Consider the following 23028-nt stretch of genomic DNA (forward strand, 5'->3'; position numbering starts at 1 on the left):
TTAAAAAATATATTTTTTAAAATTACAGGTGGCACAAATGGTTCAAGCATCATGCCCCTTTCTGTGTGGAAGTGGTTGGGGTTCGTGAGCACTGCCCTAAAGTTTTAAATCACATTTTCTGTCAGGCTCAACACTAGACTGAGAACCTGATTTCTTTTTCTCGGATACTGATAGTGCCAACATACTGTATTTTTCCATCTATAAAAAGGGCACATTCTACTCATGTAAAAACACACTGATTCCCAGACTGTCTGCGGGCCAGATTGAGAAGGTGATTGGGCCGCATCCAGCCCACGGACGTTGGGTTGCGCACCCCTGCCTTACACCATTTAATCTGTTATTACCTGGTTCAGCATCGCTTTCGTTTTAATAATAATAAAATATCATTTATATCCCGCCCTCCCCAGTCAAAGCCGGGCTCAGAGCAGCTAACAACAGTAAAATAATACAGCATTCTAAAATCAATTCATTCTAAAATCAATTCAAAATCAAATTGATGGCAACCATTGGGTGTCTGTTGGGTGAAGGCAAAGCAGGTGTTGAGCAGTTCCACCTTTTCTCTGCCACAGAAAAGTGTTTCTCTGTGCTCCCCACCCCTTGCTTGCTTGTCTTTCTTGTTCTTCTTGTTCCTGGTGTTCCAATAAATCCTTTTTTTAGCTGAATCTTGGTCTCAGGTCATGCCTGAACCCACCTACACTTCACCGGCCGAGTTAAGGAGGGCTTGCTTTGTCAAACATCCCCCCAGCCCCTACCTCTGCCGTACGGTTCTGTGTAATAACATGAATTAAGTCCTGGGAATTAGCTCCCTTTGTGCGCTCTTTGAGGTGCCTCAATGGAGCCCGCATTAAAGTGATAGGCATATCGTGACTTTGGCTTAATGGCTCTGGCCATTCAAATGACACAAGCGAGCTGCAGCCAGAAAGCTCTTTTCACCTCCCCGCCTTTCTTCTCCTCTGCCTAGTATTTCCCCATTTTTTCCTAAACATGATAATTTGACAAGTCCTTCACATGGCTGGGAGCCCGAGCACAATAACCTTAGCTGCATCTAGGAGAATGTGATAAGCGAGAGCCGGTCTGTGGGGGCGGATAATGCCGTTAAAATAGCTCCCGTTTAATGTTAACAACTTTGACGCACTTGTCCAATAAGGCAGGAGTAGCTGCAGGCCTCTCTATTTTTGAAGAAAAGGAGGCTCTCTGCAAAAGCATTAAAATTAAATTACCCTCTTTTAACAAAGTGCCGGTTGAAGTTTATTACCCTGATTCACTCCACCTGCATGCGAAACGCAACCCAGGCTGTAATGTATGCTGGCAAGGGAGGGGACTTCGCTATTGCGCCCTTCTGACTCCCACAGCACAGGGGCTCAGCTGAAAGGGCGGCTTCCAAATGCACTGGCGGATTTGGGGAAGACCAACCCTCTCTCTGAATGGGAGAGAAACAACAGTGACCTTCTGCTACAGACCTCCAAGCCAGACTGAGGACTTGGATAGCGCTCTCTGTCTTTTGTTATGCACATGAAGCTCCTGAATTCCAGGAGGCCTGAAGGCTTGGACTGCATTGCATGCCTACAGCTTGGCTTCAGCAATTTTTGCCTGGTAATTTAAGCTTCCAGTTCATTGTTACTTTCTTATGAGTTTATAGCTTCTGCTATAAAGGCTTTGATTTTTTAAAAGTAGTGCTGCTTCCGTTTGACGAAATGATATTGATGTCAGAAGAGCCCTGGTGGATCTGGCCAAAGGGGGCCCATCTAGTCCGACATCCTGTTCTCACTGTAACCAACCAAATTCCTAGGGGAAACTCAGGAGCAGGATTCAAGCACACTGGAATAGATCTTCTTTATGGAGCTTTCCACAGCAGTGATTGTTACTACTCTGGGAAGATTTTGCTTCTCCTTTACCAGGAACTGTTCCTGGTTATTTTTGCATGGAGCAAGCTTTTTCTGTGTTGTTTTTCTGTGTTCTGTTTTGGACAGTTACACGGTGTTACACAAAGACCTTGTCAGGTTATGACACCAGTGCTCAGAGATCTGCACTAGCTGACAATTTGCTTCTGGGACAGGTTCAAAGCGTTCATATACAAAGCCCTTAACAACTTGGGACCGGTCAACCTGTGAGATAGCCTCACCCCATGCGCGCCCATTCGACTACTTCAATCTGCGGAACTAACATGGTTATGGATGTCATGCAATACCCATTTTGGATTTCGAAGGAATCAATCTTCTACCTTCAGAACTCCCTCCCTATTGACAACAGGCAGGCGCCTTCACTGTACTCTTTTGGGGCGTCTGCTAAAAACATTTTTGTTTAGGCAAGCCTACCCAAATATTTAGAAGGCTGGTGTGTTTTTTATTTATTGCTGGTTTTTATTTTTTTTTACTTGTTTTTATTAAGGATCTTATTGTTTTATTTGTTTTGTCAATCACTTTGAGGTTTTCCACAATCAAGCAACATACAGAATTTATGAAATGCAGTCATACCTCGAGTTGAAGTACCTTCAGGTTGAGCATTTTCGGGTTGCGCTCCGCAGCAACCCGGAAGTAACAGAACGCATTACTTCCAGGTTTCGCCGCTCGCGCATGCACAGATGCTCAAAATGTTGTCACTTACATGCGCGGAAGCAGCGAATCGCAACCCGTAAACGCGGAGACGCAGGTTGCGTTCGCTTCAGGATGAGAACAGGGTTCCGGAACGGATCCCGTTCGCATCCAGAGGTACCACTGTATACAGATATATGCGATGCTCTCTCTAGAGATGTACAAGTCCCACAGTTCCTTGCGACCTGCAGGCCTTCCTGTGCACAGGCAGTGCAAAAGCAAGAACAGTCAGGGCCATTGAGGTCCCATGGAGAGTAGGAGATAACCGGTGCTGCTGATAGGATTTGTGGGCCCCAGAATACATGGGGACAACAGAGATTCAGGCCTCTCATTGGCCACTCAGAAAAAGAGGGGACAATTGTCTCGCCTCCTTGCTAAATGAGACAGGAAGAAGGAACTCTGGTGCCACCTAGTGACTAAACTGTATAATGGCACTATCCACATAGGGCTCCTGTTCTCCAGAACGTAACAATATGAGATTCTGGCGACAGCAGACAGGGCCTGAAGGGCATTTGTCACTTGTGAATGATTGCCGTACATGCACGCTGTGCTGTGCTATGCTGTCCTGTCAGGTCTGGCTATAAATACAAATCAATCAACCAGAAACATAAGTTGCTTAAACGAAGGGAAGTAAAGGATAACAATCAATTCTCCATTCCCACGAAATGAACATAGGAACCAGGGGCTGCGAGGGAGGGCTGGTTCTACAAGTTTGTAATTCACCCAGATAAATGGAGGGCCGCTGGAATGAGTCATCACCTGGAAGGGCCATAGCTCAGGCATTGAGCATCTGCTTTGCACACAAAAGGTCACAGATTTGATCCCCGATGGCATCTCCAGGTAGGGACGGGAATATCACCTGCCTGAAACCCTCGAGATCAGCTGTATAGGCAGTCCTAAACTAGGTGGACCAATGGCCTAACTCAGATTTAAGGCATTTCCTGTGTTATCCTGTGTGTGCAGGAAATTGTCTGTCTCAGAGTGGTCCAATCCACAGCTTGTGGGCTGTGGGCCTCGGCAACATTCAATAAAAAAATCTTAAAGCTTTAAAGATTTATTTATTGTGTCATGTGTTTCTAATGATTGTGTATACATCTGTTTGTGTATTAAATCTGCTTAATAATTGAATATATTAAATCTATTATGTATTTAATTATAATTGGAGAACAGCCTTTACCAAAGGGGTCATGGGCTTTGAAGACACTCAAACTCAGGACACAAGAGGAAGGCATGCTTGGTGAATCCACACCATGATCAACTCTCACCCGGAAACCAATGTCCCCACTGTGGAAGGACGTGTGGATCCAGAACTGGCCTTCACAGTCACTTACGGACTAAATGTTAAAATCGTGTTTATAGAAGACAGTCTTACTCGGCTATGAGGGATCACCAAAGAAGGCTCTACAAGGATGCTGTAGGGCAGAGCTGGAGAGCTCCTATTAGCCCCAGCTGGCATGGCCGTAGGTTCCTGCTCCCTGCTGCGTTCTCATCCCTTGTGCATGTGCAAACAGCCATTCCACTCTGAATTGCCCAAATCGCCTGGGTTCCGCACGGCATGTGGCCACTTCTTTCCCTGTGACAAACCCCTCGACTTTGCAGGCTCTGCCTGGGAGAGTTTAAGGCGTGCCAAAGTCCCGGAGCGAGAGGCACCAAAAACACGGCCTTGTTTTAATGGAACTTTGCTCTCGCCCGGACATTTCTCATCTGCAGATCTTTTCTTTTTCTAATTAAATCTAAAAAGAAAGCAATTGCCCACTTCAGTTGTTCAGGCTCTCTGAGGGACACTTGCAATATAATAACTATCATTATGGAGTATCAGGTCAGCCTCTGACACCCTCTGTGATTTATCCACCCATTAAGAATCAGAAACAAAGGAGAAGGAACCGTTGCCTTGCCAATGCGACGACGCCTGGCTTTTTATTGCTCCCTAGAGCGGTTGGGGTCCAGATTTCCTACGCAGGCAATGCCTTCCTTCATGGGGAGAGCTGAGGCAGCCTATGGACCTTTTTAAAAGAAAGAGAAGCAGGCAGAGGGCCTTCTCGGTGGTGGCGCCCTCCCTGTGGAACGCCGTCCCATCAGATGTCAAAGAAAGAAACAACTATCTGATGTTTAGAAGACATCTGAAGGCAGCCCTGTTTAGAGAAGTTTTTAATGACTGATGTTTTAAAATAATTTTTATCTTTTGTTGGAAGCTGCCCAGAGTGGCTGGGGAAACCCAGCCAGAGGGGTGGGGTATAAATATTATTATTATTATTATTATTATTATTATTATTATTATTGATTTCTGTGGCCTCTGTTGATGTCAGGCCGCCATAACTGTGACCGCCTGAGGCCTTGTGCCGGGGAGAGACAGGCGCTTTTAATAGCCAGGGGGGCGGCGCCTGCATTGAGGTAAGATACGTTCTGATTGGGTCTGGGGAAAGAGCAAGCTTTGATTGGCCAAAGGGCTGCCTTCTGGGCGAAGAAAGGCAGCTAACGGTCAGGCGGGAAAGTCAGTTGCTGAGGGAAAGTCTGCCTGAGGCAAAAGCCAGAGAAAGCTGAGGGGAAAATGGGCGGCTGAGGGGGAAATAGTCAGCTCTTCATCCCTCAGTGCATTAAGGATTTTGGGGGGTGAAGGCCTTGAGGAGAAGGCCTTGCCAGAAGAAAGTGTCATAAGTGTCTCTGTGTGTGTGTTTCATAAAATTTAGTCACCGCTTGATTGCAGGTTTTAAACAAAACAAACCCCAGAGAAGTAGTTTACGATAAAACAGTAAAATAAAAATTCATAACTATACTTTAAAACGTACAACAGTTAAAATACCAAAACGGGTTAAAATTGCCTCAGCTTTCTAATGTTTACTCATTTATCTGCTAAACAAATTAAAATGACCTCAACTTTCTAATAATTATTCATTTATCCGCTAAACTCTTCAAGCACAATCCTGAGGAGATTTGGGGGGTTGGAGGCAGATTGTACCCAGTAGTTGAGTGAAATTTAGCCGGGGTGAAGGATCAGGGGAGCTGGTCGATGGCTGGCGTCAGTGAGTCATTGCTATTAATTTATTTACTACATTTATATGCCACCTTTTGCGCCAATGAGCTCCAGGTGGCATCAAGGATTTCCAGGGGTACACATTATCACATTTATTGTGGCCCTCTGGGCCACCACCACATAAGGAAGTGTCTAGCGATGGACACTGGGGCAAGAGAAATCCTAACGTCTTGCCCTTGTTAATGGGTTTGCAGGTGACAGACTCCTGCAGATTTATCAGGAGCTCTGTGCCCCGCAGTGTAGTAATGGGGCGTCTAGTGTCATGACCCCTACCCTTTGGAACTCCTCCCCTTGAATATTGGGCAGGCGCCATCTTTATTTTCTTTGGCACCCGTCCTCTTAACATAAGAATGGAAGAAGAGCCTTCTGGATCAGGCCCATGGCCCAACTGTTGGAATGTTAAAGACAGTAGGAAAGGATATACAGTGGTACCTCTGGCTGCGAACAGGATCTATTCCGGAGCCGTGTTTCTCAACATGAGCAGAACGCAACCCACGTCTGCATGTCTGCGCATGCGCGGGTCATGATTCGTTGCTTCTGCGCATGCGCATGCCATCATTTTGAGCAACTGCGCATGCACAGGTGGTGAAACCCAGAAGTAACCCTTTCCGGTACTTCCAGGTCGCCGCAGGACGCAACCTGAAAAGATTTAACCAGAAGCAAATGTAACAAGAGGTATGATTTTATTGAATAAGTATTATCCTTCCTTCACTCACACTAGTAAGTGATGTTGTGGTAGTGGGCCAAAGGGCCACAATAAATATGATAATGTGTACCCCTGGAAATCCTTGAGTGCGCTTCTAAAAGAGAAGTTATGGTAACCTGTTGCTTTATGAAACTGATGATTTTGCAAGTTGCAGCCCCCCCCCCCCCCCGCATTTGGGCTGAAATACAGCTAATATGTGAACCACAAAGATTCAGCTCAAAGCTAGAGCATAAGTTGCTACATGGTGCAAATGGCTATAAAGTGGAACCTCTACTTACAGACATAAACAGTTCCAGATGTCCGTCCGTAAATCGATCCGGGCTGCTGGTAGAAGCGCCGTTGTGTGAAGGCACATTCGGCAGCAGTGCGCTTCTGCGCATGTGCAGACAATGACAGCCATTTCTGCACATACGCAAATGGCAGAAGCCGCTTCTATGTGTGCATGAGTCAGGGCAAACCTTGTATTTACTTCCTGGTTTGCCGCGGTCGCAACTTGGATCAGGCCCAAGCAGAGGCAGTCGTAAGCAGAGGTTCTACTGTACGTAGCACAGGTTCCCAACATGCATACTACCACAATGTAACAGAATATGGTGGGAATCAGCAGAAATTGCTAGTGCTTATTGCGCATGTGTATTAATCATGAAATGAGGTAATGATATAGAACAACTCCAAGTGATTTAGTAATTTTAAAAATCACATATAAAAACAGTTCAAACAACAATGATAAACTACTATTCCCATTTTTACAAATGAGAAAACTGACCATGATCTAAGGATCTAGAAGCTTAGGTCTTCTGGATTAAAATACGAGAGCTTTCTCATTAAATTGCACTTGTTGTCACCTCAGGATGATGGCTCCAATGCCATTACAAACTTTCCGGGTGTATGGTCCTATCTGAAGCCCTCTTCAGGTCCTGCTTGTTGTTAAATAAAAGGACAGATGGAGCAGAATAATAACTGATGTCATAGATATATGGAAACCAAGTTCTGAAGCTTCTAGAACAACATGGTAGTTATTAGCAACGGAAAGGAAGGAACACATTGGAGGAAGGCGGCCACACTCAGAATGAAGCACTAAGTCGCAGGGCTTTTAAATATAAGAGCCATGAATCCATCTGGGCCTCAGGATAGTTTTTGTAAAGAGCAGCCCTGAATAAAGAACAGAAGTAGGAAGGAAAAGAGCATCCTACTGGAGTAGTTAACAGACACCTTGGGAAACTCCAGAAGGTCCTGCTCTGGAGACTGAACAACTTAGCATAGCCATATGCAGATGGAAAAAGAATGGATGAGCCTGAGGAAACTCTTGAGAGCAGTGACGCAAATGAAGGTGGGCTAGATACTGAAGAACAAGGAGATAATGATGGAAACAAGGAGGAAATCAAGGAGGAAATTGTTGAAATTAATGAAGAAGATGCACATGAAATCAATGAGGAAAAGAAACAAAGTGATGAAATCAAAGATAGTGAGGAGGAGAAACATAATGATGAAATCGAAGAGTTGACACCACACCAGGAAAGTGGAGATAATGGCCTAGCAATGGACCAAGATGTCCCAAAGACAACAAGTTCTGATAAAGGTGAGGTAGAGCGACCTGAAAGCAAAATCAGCATTATTCAGCATAAGGAACTGATAGAGGAAAACCAGCAGCCTGACTTGCCTCCTGGCAGTGTAAGTGCTAGCATGTCATCTCTCAAAAAGGAACTTGGTCATGACTCCCGTCGTGGCAGCCAGCATAGCCAGCACCTCCCGGGCCATGAATCCCGCCGAGGCAGTCAGAGTCAGCCTTTAATAGGCCAGGAATCCAGGCACAGCCAGCAGCAACCAGGACACGAATCTCGCCGAGGTAGTCAACCAGCTGGAGCCCAGGAATCCCGACATAGCCAGAAGCTCCCAGGACATGAATCCCACCGCGGAAGTCAACAGCTGACAGGCCAGGAATCCCGGCATAGCCAGAAGCTTCCAGGACATGAATCCCACCGTGGAAGTCAACAGCTCACAGGCCAGGAATCCCGGCATAGCCAGAAGCTCACAGGCCAGGAATCCCGGCATAGCCAGAAGCTCCCAGGACATGAATCCCACCATGGAAGTCAACAGCTCACAGGCCAGGAATCCCGGCATAGCCAGAAGCTCACAGGCCAGGAATCCCGGCATAGCCAGAAGCTCACAGGACATGAATCCCACCGTGGAAGTCAACAGCTCACAGGCCAGGAATCCCGGCATAGCCAACAACTTCCAGGACATGAATCCCGCCGAGGCAGTCATCAATCCATTAGCCACCAGGTCCTACAAAGCCATAGACCTTCCACAACACAACCTATAAATGAAGTTGAAACCAAGGAGGACATGACATGGATTAGCCAAAGGACAGGGAAAGTTATGAAATGTGAAAGCCAGCAGACCAGTAGAATTTGGGAGCACAAGCCACTCTCTGAAATTCTGCAACCTCTTGGTTACCCGAAAAGTGTAGAGAAAGTAGCAGGAAAACCACCTGTCAGCAGCCAAGAGTCAAAGCAGCAACAACCGACAGAGGATGGGTCTTGGATCAGCAAAAAAACAGGGAAGTTACTGAAATGCACAGGTCAGCAGACAAGTAAAATCTGGGAGCGAAAGCCTCTGGCAGAAGTTCTTCGTCTTTCTCGCCAATCAGAGGCCGATAGTGATGCTGGAGAAAAAGTGAAAACTGCCGAAGAAGTGATTGTTGCTCCCAAAGATTCGGAAGCTAAACCAGTAGAAGTGGCAGAGGCTCGCCTCAGCAGCCATGAAGTTCAGGAATCCCAGCAAGGTGATCAAAAGGTGGAAGGAAAGGAATCACAGGTGGAAGGAAAGAGAAAAGCTTCTACTAAAATGTCTGTAGACAAAACACTGCAGACCGATAGCAAAATAAGCGTTTTTAGACATAAAGAACTGATGCATAAAAATGAACAGACAGACTTTCCTCCTGACACTTTACCCAGCAGTAGAACCTCTCTCAAAAACCAGCATGAATCCTGGCATAGTAATCAACAAGCAGAAGGACAGGGATCAAGACGTGGTAGTCAACAGGTAGAAGGCAAGAAGTCACAGCAGGAGAGTCAACAACCAGAAGGGCAGGAATTGACGGCTGAAAGCCAGCAACCAGATGCTCAAGGATCTCAACATGAAAGCCAACAGCTAACTGGACAGGAATCTCGGAGAGGCAGCCAACAGCCACAACAGCCAGATGAGAACAAGCCAGCACAACTTGAAAAGGAGCAAGTGCAGCCAGAGGACCATCAGAAACTTCCTGAAGAGGAAACATTCTACCTGGACAGAAAAACTGGTGTAGAAGTCAGATCTGCAAGTCAACAGACCAGCGAGAGTTTGTTCATAGACTACCTAACAAAAATATATGGCCCTCGATATGGTGAGGCTCCTCTTCCAGTAGGTGATCAACCAAAGGCTAAAGAGGATCAGCCCCCAGAGAGTGATGAAATCCAGGGGGAAGTTAAGGTAGAGGAGGAAGAAAAACAAGAACCAGCCCCTGCTGGCGGTGAAGACGCAGAAGCAGAAGTACAGCAGCCTCCCCAACCAGAGGCCCAAGAGCCCCAAGATACAGAGTTGCAAACAGGTGGGCAACAGGCAGAGGGTCCCGGGTCCCGGAGAGAGAGCCAACAGGCAGATGGTCCAGGGTCCCGGAGAGAGAGCCAACAGGCAGAAGGGCCAGTGTCCAGGAAAGAGAGCCAACAGCAGGAGATGCCAGGGTCCCCAAAAGATAACCAAGATGAGGAGGAGATGCCAGGGTTCCCAAAAGAGAGCCAACAGGAGGAGATGCCAGGGTCCCCAAAAGATAACCAAGATGAGGAGATGCCAGGGTCCCCAAAAGATAACCAAGATGAGGAGATGCCAGGGTTCCCAAGAGATAACCAAGATGAGGAAATGCCAGGGTTCCCAAAAGATAACCAAGATGAGGAAATGCCAGGGTTCCCAAAAGATAACCAAGATGAGGAGATGCCAGGGTTCCCAAAAGATAACCAAGATGAGGAGATGCCAGGGTTCCCAAAAGATAACCAAGATGAGGAGATGCCAGGGTCCCGGAAAGAGAGCCAACAGGTGGAGATGCCAGGGTCCCGCAAGGACAGCCAACAGGTGGAGATGCCAGGGTCTCGGAAAGGCAGCCAACAAGTGGAGATGCCAGGGTCCCGGAAAGAGAGCCAACAGGTGGAGATGCCAGGGTCCCGCAAAGAGAGCCAACAGGTGGAGATGCCAGGGTCCCGCAAAGAGAGCCAACAGGTGGATGTGCCAGGGTCCCGCAAAGAGAGCCAACAGGTGGAGATGCCAGGGTCCCGGAAAGACAGCCAACAGGTGGAGATGCCAGGGTCCCGCAAAGAGAGCCAGCTATTTGCACAGTATGAATCTCCACTACATACCCACCTATCTGTGGGTGAAATAACTGAACAACCAGGTCCCTCCGAAAGCCAAGGAACGCTAGGGAGCATTGTGTCATTTACCGAAGGGGAGGATGTAGCTCTGCAGACGTACAGCATAGTTTCTCTCCCAGACGGAATTTGGCTGAACAGGAAGACAGGCAAGTTTTTGGTAAGCCACGGTCAGCAGACAACAGTCACTTCACTTTCAGCCCTGAATCAAATAGCACTGGAAGAGGCCGCAATTGCTTCAAAGCCATCTGGACTTGGCGCTGGCGGCGAGGGAGTGGTGGCCAAGGCCTTGGAAGTGCATCAGGACAGTGCTACAGCTGAAGCAAAGCCTGAAGAGGACCAGCCGCCACCTTTAAGCCAGGAATCCCGCCGTGCTAGTCAGCAGTCGAGGCACAGCCAAGGATCCCGCCGTGGCAGCCAGATTCCTTTGGAGCAAGAACCCAGTCCTGTCAACCAGCCAGCTTCTGATGACCAGAAGGAAGAGGGGCTCCAGGAAGCGGAGGATGCTGAGGGAGAGCTAAGCCATCGCTTGAGTGAAGCAGCCCTGGAGAGCATAGCAGCAGCCGCCGCGGATGGAGAGGACAAGGTATCTCAGCGGACTTACAGTTCCATTTCTCTAGCGAAAGGATCCTTTGTCAACAAAAGAACAGGCAGGTCGCTGGTATCTCAGCAACTGCAGACTGAAGAGTCTTCATTTCATAACACCGGAGAAGCAGTGGAAGAACCCCAGGACAGTGACCAAGTACCTGAAGAAGTACCTGAAGAAGACCAGGTTGAAAATCCTGAGCCGAGTGAACCTGAGAACCCCGGGGAATAGCAGGTGCAACAGCGGGAAAGAGAAGACGGTCCTTATATGAGCAGACAGTTAGTCGATGGCTAAGGCCCAGCTTACCCTGTGAGTCATGAGCTGTTCCTGGAATTGTAGAGACCTGAGTGGCAGAGCCACCTGTATCCCCAAGAGATATCCCTAGGAGTCACCATGTCCTGTTTTCCGAACAGAAGGCACAGTGGCTAGCAAGGGGAAGCGAAGTTCCTGGGAGCATGGTGGGCCTCTTTCGTCAGAAAAGCAAAGCCTTAGGCAGAAAGAAGTAGAATAAAAAACAAAAATGGGAAACATGTGCCTTCCTTTGTCTTTCAACGTATGCAAAATTCTTGTCCTTTCGGTTAATTTTTCAACATACCCAGGAAGCTCTTAAGAGGCCGGGGGTTTCAGCTGAGGAAGAAATGCAGCACAACCACATCATGGGCACATTTAACTCATGCAGTTTTGACCTTATGGGGTTGAAGGGCGGCTGGTTGAAATCTTGCAAGGTTTCCCGGTGAAAATTTCAAAAACAAGAAATTCAGTAATAAGCAATCGAGGTTCTTGATAATTGTAACTCGCTCTATGTGGGGCTGCCCTTGAAGCTGACCCAGAAATTCCAGCGGGTGCAGAATGCCGCAGCGAGGCTCCTCACGGGGTCTCTGCCATGGGAGCATATTCACCCAGTGCTTTTCAAGCTGCACTGGCTCCCGGTGGAGTACAGGGTCAGGTTTAAGGTGCTGGTTTTAACCTTTAAAGCCCTGTGTGGCCTAGGACCCTCGTACCTACGGGACTGCCTCTCCTGGTATGCCCCGCAGAGAGGTCCACAAATAACACCACTTTGGAGGTCCCAGGTCGCAAGGTGGTTAGATTGGTCTCAACTAGGGCCAGGGACTTTTCAGTACTGGCCCCAACTTGGTGGAACACTCTGTTGCAAGAGACTAGGGCCCTGCGGGACTTGATATCTTTCCTCAGGGCCTGCAAGACAGAGCTGTTCCGCCTGGCCTTTGGTTTGGACTCAGTCTCACCCTTATGTTTCCCGCCCCTTAGGGTTTTGATCTATGGGCTACTATTAAAATGAGGCTGCATTTTAAATTGCATTTTAACCTGTATTTTAAATTGGTGCCCCCCCCATTGTGTTTTTACTGTGATTTTATTGGTGTTAGTCACCCTGAGCCCGGCTCTGGCCAGGGAGGGCGGGGTATAAATTATTATTATTATTATTATTATTATTATTATTATTATTATTATTATTATTATTATTACAATAGGCCCTCCAAGTGTTCCTGTTTTCCAAGGACAGTCCCAGATTTACAGAAGCCATCCCGGTTTCTGATTTGATCCCCAAATGTCCCGCTTTTCCTTATGGTATCCCTATTTTCATCGGGGCAACCCAGTTATGTGGGCAGGGTATAAACAATAAATTTACTCCTCCTCCTACTATAGAACAGGGTGTCCCTATTTTCATCAGAGAAATGTTGGAGGGTGTGTTACAATACTGCATCCGAAATAAACTTTGGCCCACCCTATGCCATACATCTCAATAACCAAGGGATTCTCTCTTTTGAGAACCACCAAAAACACCAACAATAAAAACGGTTGGCTTTGTGCAGCAATCCATGTTTGATGACCACAGGTGACAATGACAAATCTGGAACTGAGGCCGGGCACTCCGCCCTTTGGGTCCCTTCCAGCCCTATAAGTTTATTATTCTGTGAAATAGATACAGTATGCACAAGAAAAGAAATAGCTTCGTTTTGGTGCTTTTAGTTCGGTTTTAGAACGTGTCTACTGGGGACCAAATAATGAGTGAAATTTTTGGATGAGGGAACCGATTAACAGTAAATTGTTTGGAAATTTTAGGATAGTATTCAGTTATCTCATCCTGTCGGCGCAAGGATTTCTGCTGATGTACTGGGACTTTAGCCCCTCTGCTCCCACTCCCCACCTTCCCCAAATCTGCTCCAAGGGGATTATTATTATTATTATTATGTGGGAGGCACAGAGGAGACCATTCCACTGTGCAACTAGAAATCCTTCCACTGACAGAATGTCCACTCAACGCTACCTTGGATTCTGCCCTTGGCATCAGCCGACCTTCTTTTGCTGACTTTGAACAGGAGAAAGATGATAAATTCTTAATGGATATTATGAGGAGCAAAGCATTAAATATAAATGGAACAAGGTGGTTGGACTGTCAAATGTTTTGCAAACGGACAGTGACTAATTCGGGAAAAGGCGCTAAGGAGTTTGTGGCAGAGACTGAGAAAGGAACTTCATAAGCAGGATAAATGCAGCTGCTGAAGTTATATAACGACTGAGAAAATAAGCCCTGGTTAAACATGTGATTTTTTATTTTTTCAGTTGACTAATGAATCTGGAACTTGATTGTGGCCCCGTAAATTCTTGAGGTCTTAACTCAGGAACGAAGAGAAAAAGAGAAAATGGGGCTTTTGGTTAGAGAAAAATAGATTAGTCACCGAGCAAGTGTAGATCTTTTTACTCGGCAACTCCAGAACTGTTTTAAAAACATGACACGATGTGAGATTTTGGCCAGAATAATATCTGACTACACAGCCTTGAAACCTGCAGTTTACATGGTAGAGAAGATGGGGAACACACAGATCGGAGGTGGTTCAGGATTTATTTGTGAATTAACTTAAAAGAGAAATAAAACAATTTTTGTACTGAATTTTACCCCAGGGATGCATACATTTATAATTTGGGAAGCTGGTAAAGCTTACACGAAGGATTTATTAATAAGAGAAATGATCTATTGTAAGCGAAAGCAGGAGGGTGCGTGGGAGGAAATCATTTTTAAAATTAAGGATCTGGAATTGAAGGATAAGTTTAGTGGAAGGGAGGAGAATTGGAAGAAAGGCTGGAACCATCAGGAATAAATGAGCACAACTGGGGCAGGGGGAGGATCTGGCACATATAATTCCTTCAGCATTTTTATAACGAAGATAGTTCTTAGATTGACTGTGGCAGTGGCGTAGGTAGGGGGGCCAAAGGGGTGGGCCGCCCCAGGTGCCACCCTGGGAGGGGTGACAGGATGGCCGTCCATGCGTGCACCATCCGTACGGGCTGCCTCTCGCACGGTGACCGTAGGGGCTGCCGCACATGCACAGTCCATACGGGATGCCGCTCATGCTGTGTTAGTTTCTGTTTACTACTGAGCAGCTGCTTAGAGTCACAGGACTCTGTTTACATTCCAGAGACCTTCCAGGCTGTTGGAAGTCTCACGGGAAAGGAGACGGGATGTGACGTTAGTGGTTTCCTGTTCCTTTGTTTCCTTTGTTCCTTTGTTCAGTTGCTCTCTGCTTTCATTGAGAGAGGGTGTCTTCTCTGTCTGCGTAGCTTAGAAATACAACTCTTTGCAATGTAGCCCAAACCTCTCATCTCTTTCCTGTGCTGGAAACTCTACTTAATGGATGGGAACGTGCCTTGGAGCCTCATCAAAGGCTCAGGTTGTTAATTATTCGTCAGGAGGCGATTCTGAAGACTCGGCTGGAAGATGAGGCTTTATCAGCCTGGCTGAGCGGAGATCCCGATATGTGGCAGTCTGTACGGTCGCTGTGCAAGAGGCAGCCCATAGGGACTGCGCATGTGCAGCATCCCGTATGGACTGTGCATGTGCGGCATCCCCGTACGGACTGTGCATGTGTGACATTCCGTACGGAGTGCGCATGCGCAGGATGCCGCACATGTGCAGTCTCTATGGGCTGCGCCGCCCTGGGTGCTGGAGAGGGTTCCTCCACCACTGGACTGTAGTAATAAATAGTACGGTAAATGATAAGTACCTACCGGAATCCTGGCCACCGGCAGAAATCGTTTTGATATTGAAAGAAAGGAAAGAACTCACTAATGTGGAATCAGACTATCCAACAGCAATTCTTAACCAGGATTACAAGGCTGTGGCAGCAACAACAATTGCAAAGAGGATCAATTTAATTATTGGCTAATAGATTAAGGAGGATCAAGACTGTTTTGCGAAAGCGATTTTGTAAAATCATATAAGGAGTACAATAAAGTTAATTTGTAAGAGTAATAAGCTTAAACGGTCTGCTATTTTTATATTTTTGCGTATGCATAAGGCTCATAATAGGGTTGAAAAAGAACTTCCAAAGGTAAATTTGGGGCAGAAAAAAGTGAGAGCAGGATAGTACAAAACCTTAAATTTTCTAAAATGGAATATTGTCATTTAGAAAGGGGCTCTGCATCAAGGGTCCCCCTTTAATCTGCATTATTTCTTATTTTTACTCAAGTGTTTGGCCTGGGCCATTTTAAATAATCAGGGTAAGATTCCATTCCCCAGAAAGTAAGATCATGCTGTGGATCACATCGTATTTTTTATGTTACTCTGATCCTATAGGGGGTGAAATAATTGGACCTAAAATGGATTTATTCGGGTGGGTGCTTAGAAGACAATGCTAAGACTACAAGTCAAACGATTTTTGGAGGTAGATGGAAGTCTACAGCTGTGCAATATCTGGGTTTATGTGTTTAGCACCTATATAGATCATATGGTTTCAGACCATTTTGATTTCCCTGTTAACATGATTCAGAGACTGCAGAATAGAGAGATTTAAACATTTCTTGGTTTCTGCTTTCCAGGATTTGGGGCAGGGAGTCTTTCCCAAAGGTAAGGTAAAGGTAAAGGGACCCCTGACCATTAGGTCCAGTCGTGGACGACTCCGGGGCTGCGGCGCTCATCTTGCTTATTGGCCGAGGGAGCCAGCGTACAGCTTCCGGGTCATGTGGCCAGCATGACTAAGCCGCTTCTGGCGAACCACAGCAGCGCATGGAAACGCCGTTTACCTTCCCGCTGCAGTGGTACCTATTTATCTACTTGCACTTTGACGTGCTTTCAAACTGCTAGGTTGGCAGGAGCACGAGCCAAGCAACGGGAGCTCACCCCATCACGGGGATTCGAACCGCCAACCTTCTGATCGGCAAGTCCTGGGCTCTGTGGTTTAAACCACAGTGCCACCCGCGTTAAACTTGAGACCTTCTGCATGCAAAACAAGTGCTCTGTCACTGACCTATGGCTCTGATATGAACGTTTCTGAACTTTACACCCACACCTCACTCCCTTCTTAATGAGTTTTGCAAACTGTAGATGCAGCTAATTACATCACAGGGCTGTCAATCATTTCGAGGGCAGCTGGATTTGCTTGCTGATACAAAAAAAAGCAAAAGCCCATTCTAAGGAGACAAACTCGACAGCTACTTAATCTTTATTCTGAGCCACTACAGCTGGCTTTCATTAACTGCTTAAAAAAAACCAAGCACCCACGTATTAGAGTAACCAGGTAATTAATGTTTGAAAAGTATTAGTTGCAGTAATGCAGAGTGATCTATTAGGGGTGATGAGGTATTCGCTCAACCCCAGCAGTCGAAATAAATATTCCTGGACCTTTGGCTCATTGGCACATTGACAAGGGCAGTGGCTGGCGCTGAATTTGCAAGTCTTGTTGGTGGGCACATGGATCACTCTTCAGCCTTAAACTGGTTTAGAAGAAACTCAGATGACTCTGGGAACTGTAGTCCTGGAAGCATCGCTGAATTGTATTTCTTCCATATTGGGCTCAAAGGAACCTCTGCAACCTGTAGCACTCTGTTCCATGTCTGCTTCTTGCACACCCATCCCATCAGGTCATGATTCTCGATAGATGTTGTGTTAAATCCTGAAAGAACCTCAAAACACCATATTTCAGATTTGTGATTCAATTACTGTGGAAGCAGCTGATGACTTCCTGTGTGTGTTAAGTTGTGGGTGAGCATATCAGATGACACAGCGATTCTCCAAACAGCTCTTGTTTATTCACAGATCAGAACAGAACTGAACTGAAGGGTTCAGCCAGCCTGCTTATGTAGAGCTCCAGTACAACGTAACTGTAACAACTTTCTGTAACTATCCAATCACTGAACGTCACTTTCGATCCCTTATTTGCATATGTGGACCTGAACTATCTACAGTATCCCCCTGCTGGCCCAGGGTGAGAACTTCAGTACATAACATCCCTCCCCACCAAGATAAGGCGTTAGTTACAATCGTAATGGTTTTCTTATATACAACACTACACATAATGGTTCAATTAGGCACAAAAGCATATCGGTTACATTTCACATACTTCCATTAGACCAACAGTATTACATGTCCAGCAACATAGTTCTTTAAATAAGTTGGGTGCTTGGAAACTCTGCCAGACTGCCAGGGACCGGTAGCCAAGTCCGGGGGGCCACCCGATTCTTGCTGAGGCTGTGGCGTGACCCTAGGTGGCGTTGAAACCAAGTCCCTTGGATTCGCTGCTGTGGGTGGAACCTCCGCAAGTGGAGTTGGCAGAATGTCAGGCACAGCAGTGGTCTGAGTCTGTGGGAAGTCTGGCAGACCCTCTGAAGCGGCTTGATTTGGCTCCAAGCCCACAGTTTGCGAGAGAGGTGTAGGTGGAGCCTCGCCATCTGTAAGTGTCTGTTCCAGAGCCACGAGCGCAGTTGGGGGCACCACGGTAGTGTGAGAACTTCAGTACATAACAGTGTGCACTGGTCTCAAATTATTGTTTGTTTTTGTTATTGGTAGTTTTATTTTTTAATCTTTTTCTTTAACCACTCTGAGGGCTCTCTCTCTCTCTTTTAACAATCAAGCGGTGTCTCAGTTTTATGAAATAAAATAAATAAATAAGCAAGCGCTTCTTTTAAAAGTTAGTTCTCTTCTCCAGATGCCGCTCCCTTCAGAGGCCAAGCAAGAGAAAGGGCTTTCTCAGTGGTGGCACCGGAAACCTACCTGTTCTGCCCAGGAATGTTTCCCAGCCCCAGGATTGCTTTCGCACAAGTCATTCATTGTAGAAATGCCACAAGTCTTCATGACTCAGTCATCTAAGCCTTGTTTTCGCCAGGTTCCTTCCATCGCTTCTCAAGCTGCAGAAAACCCAACTTTTTAAAATTAAAAGCATGGAACATTTGCACAATCCCCACAAAAGCATGTGGTTGTGAGCAGTACTCTTCTGCTTTACGGTGAGCCTCGGTGCTTACTTCTGAGCAGGCATGTGAGGGAGAAATTCTGAGAAACCCATTACCAGTGAGGCCAGTTTCAGATACACGAGGGTCAGGCCCAACCACAAAACTGGTAAGAACCAGTTTTAGGAGGAGCCTCATGCTCAATGCAGGGATGCGGGTGGCGCTGTGGGTTAAACCACAGAGCCCAGGACTTGCCGATCAGAAGATCAGCGGTTCGAATCCCTGCAACAGGGTGAGCTCCCGTTGCTCGGTCCCAGCTCCTGCCAACCTAGCAGTTCGAAAGCATGTCAAAGTGCAAGTAGATAAATAGGTACCGCTCCGGCGGGAAGGTAAACAGCGTTTCCGTGCCTGCTCTGGTTGGCCAGAAGCGGCTTAGTCATGCTGGCCACATGACCCGGAAGCTGTATGCCGGCTCCCTTGGCCAATAAAGTGAGATGAGTGCCGCAACCCCAGAGTCGGTCACGACTGTACCTAATGGTCAGGGGTCCCTTTACCTTTACCTTTCATGCTCAATGCTAGAATGGAGAATAACTGACAGATAAGGTGCAAGGAGGGCTCTGCATGCACAGCAAAACAAAAACACAAAAGCTTGGGTTGAGTAAGTGTTTTCAAGGACTGTGGTTGGGTGGCAGATGATGACCAAAGGTGGCTGGGCAAAGAATAAGCAGCCAAAATGATGTTTTGTGTTGTTGTGTTGTGTTGTGTTGTGTTGTGTTGTGTTGTGTTGTGTTGTTGGTGGTATGCTAATAGATATGGTCTCACAGATACTTTTGTCCTGTAATGCAAAACTGATGTAAAAGTCTGACTAATTGGGAATCTGGCTCCATACTTAAACCCGGAAAGGGGATTTTCTTGCTGGATTCCACCTGAAGAGTTGAAAACTGGCCGGGTGTAAACTCCCTTCTTCCTTCCTTCCTCCCCCAGCCTGCCCTCGTGTGGCATCCACCCCAGACCTTCCGCCCTCCTCTTGCCCCTTGCCGGATCTGCTCCTGCCCTCCTCCCCTCCTGCTGCGTCTAACTCAGCTGCGCTGCTGAGATAAGCCCCCCGGCAACTGATGTGCTTCCCTGCGATCGGCATTCACATTTCAAAACTGAGCTGACGCAGCCTTTCATATCGCTGCCTGCTGAGCATAATCTGCCCAAGCAGTGCAGTGAAGCTGTTGTATCAACCGGCCACGGGATAGAGACGCATCAACAATAAATGTGCTATTCTTTTCCGTATTAATTTGTCATATAGTCTTCATCCCCAAGGACTTTCGATCTGTAAACGTTCCCTGTCGCCCTGCCTGGCAGTGGAGGGATCATGGTTGCGATGGGTGACAAAACCTTTGTGTTTCTCATTTCTCAAATTCCAACTGCTTCCTTATTATCTGGTTCTTCATAAGAATGACAGGAATACAAGAGTCCGGTTGGTTAGAGCATGGTGCGGATAACAGCAAGGTTGCAGGATTGATCCCTGTAAGCGAAAGCTGCATATTCCTGCATTGTAGGGGGTTGGTAATGATGATCCCTAGGGGACCCTTGCAGCTCTACTGTTCTATGATTCTCCCAGCCAATATATGTAGACAATATGTTCAGCTGCTAAATATGGACTAGGCCTCTTTGGGTACCCATGGGGAAATGTGCTTTGTGCACTGTTAACAGACCAGTGCATGTGCAACCGATCGCTATTATTACAACTACGCAGAATAATTCTATCCCTTCCGTTGTGGAAACAATTCTCAGAGCGGGTAGTGACCAAGGTTGGCATACATTCGCAATTTCCCGGACATATCTGCTGGAATACTGCAGTCGGAAGCAGTGTCCAGGCAAAAAATTGCTTAGAAAGTCCAGGAAATTGCTGGTCTCCCTTAAAATCCGACCCCAAACTTCATTGCTGCTAATATGCCAAAAAAGCTTAACAACTCTTCAGCCTGGGTTTTCCCTGTTTGAAATAATGGCGATCCTAGTGGTGACATACTAAAAACAACCCAAAAGCCATCTTTTGCCATCTCTATTCGGTGTCCTTTGGTTTCACAGAATATGTAACAGTGGGATCTAGCAGACCAAATCAACCAGATGGCCTTATATAGGGAGTAATCATTAAGATTAGGTCCATATAGTTCAAGCTCTGGTTTTCCCAGTAGTGATGTATGGAAGTGAGAGCTGGACCATAAAGAAGGCTGATCGCCAAAAAATGGATGCTTTTGAATTCTGGTGCTGGAGGAGACTCTTGAGAGTCCCATGGACTGCAAGAAGATCAAACCTCTCCATTGTAAAGGAAATCAGCCCTGAGTGATCACTGGAAGGACAGATCCTGAAGCTGAGGCTCCAGTACTTTGGCAACCTCATGAGAAGAGAAGACTCCCTGGAAAAGACCCTGATGTTGGGAAAGATGGAGGGCACAAGGAGAAGGGGACGACAGAGGATGAGATGGTTGGACAGTGTTCTCGAAGCTACCAGCATGAGTTTGACCAAACTGTGGGAGGCAGTGGAAGACAGGAGTGCCTGGCGTGCTCTGGTCCAGGGGGTCACGAAGAAGCGGACACAACTAAGCGACTAAACAACAACAAATCATTAAGATCAGTTTCAATAATAAATATGAGTGGGCTCAGTTCTTTAGGTGCTCAGCAACAGAATCTGAATCCAGCTGCTCTACGCAGAGGCTTTCCAATTACTTTCTCCCCCTGCACAATGCTAGCACAATTATTCTCTGCATCCTTTTGAAGAGATGCACCTAAATCTTTATTTCTGGACCTTTTGCACATGATGGAATGTGAGAAATCGGGTCCTCCATTAAAGATCGGTCAGCCACAAAACCCGATTAGTAGGTCCCTCGTAGCTGGGTGCAATCTGGCCAATGGGACGCAGTCCAAACAGATCAAGGGACCTATTTATGCCCATGCACGTGACCCAGAGCTTCCTCTTTAAGTGCGTGCATTCGGAACACTTGCCCACCTCTCCCTACTTTTAGGGATTTGCACTTGGCCTTGCTATGCCATCGTGTGTCGTCTGTCGTTGGGACAGGGGCATGGCAATAATTTTCCCCACTTGGCTGATTGGCTGGTGCCATTTGGGTTTCACCTGCGGCGTAGCAAATCATCACAACTTGTAAGGTTGCGGATAGGCTCTGGTTCAGGTGATAGGGATGGAGGAACGCTCTCGCCATCCCTATGTGAAGGGTATCCCGTTAAAGGAATCCAGGGACTCAACGGTTTGGTCAACCCCTGAGAGGGGGTTGTGCCCGTGCCTGAGTCCAGGGGGACATTTGGGTGGCGGAGATGGCCCGTTCCCGGCTTTCCGTTCATCCAGGTGTTCACCCTTGGCTGACCTATGCTGGAACCGTGGGCCAGCGCTGCCTGCTTCACTGAGGTGGGCTTCACTCTGGCCTTTCAGTGATAGCAGTCTTCAGTTCTACAGACAATGAAGAAGCCGAGGCAGAGATGAGATGCAGAAGAGGAGCGCCCCATCTGTCTGGAGATGCCATTGAGGACTGAGCTTACTTCTCCACAGGGAGCATAGTTAAAATATGCAGAGGCAGATGGCCACCAACTTGGATGGCTTTAAATAAGAGTTGGACAAATTCATGGAGGAGGAGCAGGCTTCTGACGGCTGCTAGCCAAGATGCCAATGTTCTGCCTCCATGGTCAGAGGGAGAGATGCTTCTCAATTCCACAGTTGCTGCTGTGCTCAAATCCTTCTTGCTGGTTTCCCACAGGCATCCAGTTGGCCACTGTGAGAACGAGAGGACTAGATGGGCCATTGCCTTGATCTAGCAGGCTCTTTTATATGCCTGTTGCTCTTTGGTGCTGGAGGAGACTCTTGAGAGTCCCATGGACTGCAAGAAGATCAAACGCATCCATTCTTAAGGAAATCAGCCCTGAGTGCTCACTGGAAGGACAGATCCTGAAGCTGAGGCTCCAAGACTTTGGCCACCTCATGAGAAGAGAAGACTCACTGGAAAAGACCCTGATGCTGGGAAAGATGGAGGGCACAAGGAGAAGAGGACGACAGAGGACGAGATGGTTAGACAGTGTTCTCGAAGCTACAAACATGAATCTGACCAAACTGCGGGTGGCAGTGGAAGACAGAAGTGCCTGGCGTGCTCTGGTCCATGGGGTCACGAAGAGTCGGACACGACTGAACGGCTAAACAACAACAACAACAAGCAGGCTCTTATTGTTTTCTTATACATATAGTCATACCTCGGGTTACAGATGCTTTGGGTTGCGCACCGTGCCAAACCCAGAAGTACCGGAACGGGTTACTTCCAGGTTTTGGCACTTGCGCAGAAGCGCTAAATCACGCTTTGCACATGTGCAGAAGCACCGAATCGCAACCCGTGTGTGTGCAGACATGGCACTGCAGGTTGCGGACACTGCGGGTTGCAAACATGCTTCCCGCACAGATCACGTTCGCAACCCGAGCATCCACTGTACTTTAAAGTCAAGTAAAGGTAAAGGTAAAGGGACCCCTGACCATTAGGTCCAGTCGTGACCAACTCT

The 23028-nt window shown here is 47.1% G+C and overlaps 1 protein-coding gene across 2 annotated transcripts; it reads left to right on the forward strand.

Moving 5' to 3' along the window:
* The first annotated feature begins 7380 nt into the window (after positions 1-7380).
* LOC310674602 (uncharacterized protein) lies at positions 7381-11836 on the forward strand. 2 transcript variants are annotated; one of them, XM_083434011.1, is made up of 3 exons: positions 7384-8327; positions 8361-8429; positions 8463-11836. In XM_083434011.1, exons 1-3 carry the CDS (start codon positions 7610-7612, stop codon positions 11537-11539), a joined length of 3864 nt encoding a protein of 1287 aa, XP_083290137.1. In that variant the 5' UTR covers positions 7384-7609; the 3' UTR covers positions 11540-11836. The 2 variants fall into 2 exon arrangements, with proteins under 2 accessions (XP_083290136.1, XP_083290137.1); XM_083434010.1 differs by having other exon boundaries at positions 7381-8429.
* The last annotated feature ends 11192 nt before the right edge of the window (positions 11837-23028 follow it).

Source organism: Podarcis tiliguerta (assembly GCF_965153285.1).
Source record: "Podarcis tiliguerta genome assembly, chromosome: 1".
Classification (NCBI taxonomy): Eukaryota; Metazoa; Chordata; class Lepidosauria; order Squamata; family Lacertidae; genus Podarcis; species Podarcis tiliguerta.

Bases quoted from the DNA above. Each gene is read 5' to 3' on its own strand.
- LOC310674602 (XM_083434010.1), top strand. From the start codon at position 7,610: ATGGATGAGCCTGAGGAAACTCTTGAGAGCAGTGACGCAAATGAAGGT. The intron at 8,430-8,462 runs GCCAGGAATCCC...AGAAGCTCACAG, and splicing joins TGGAAGTCAACAGCTCACAG to GCCAGGAATCCCGGCATAGC.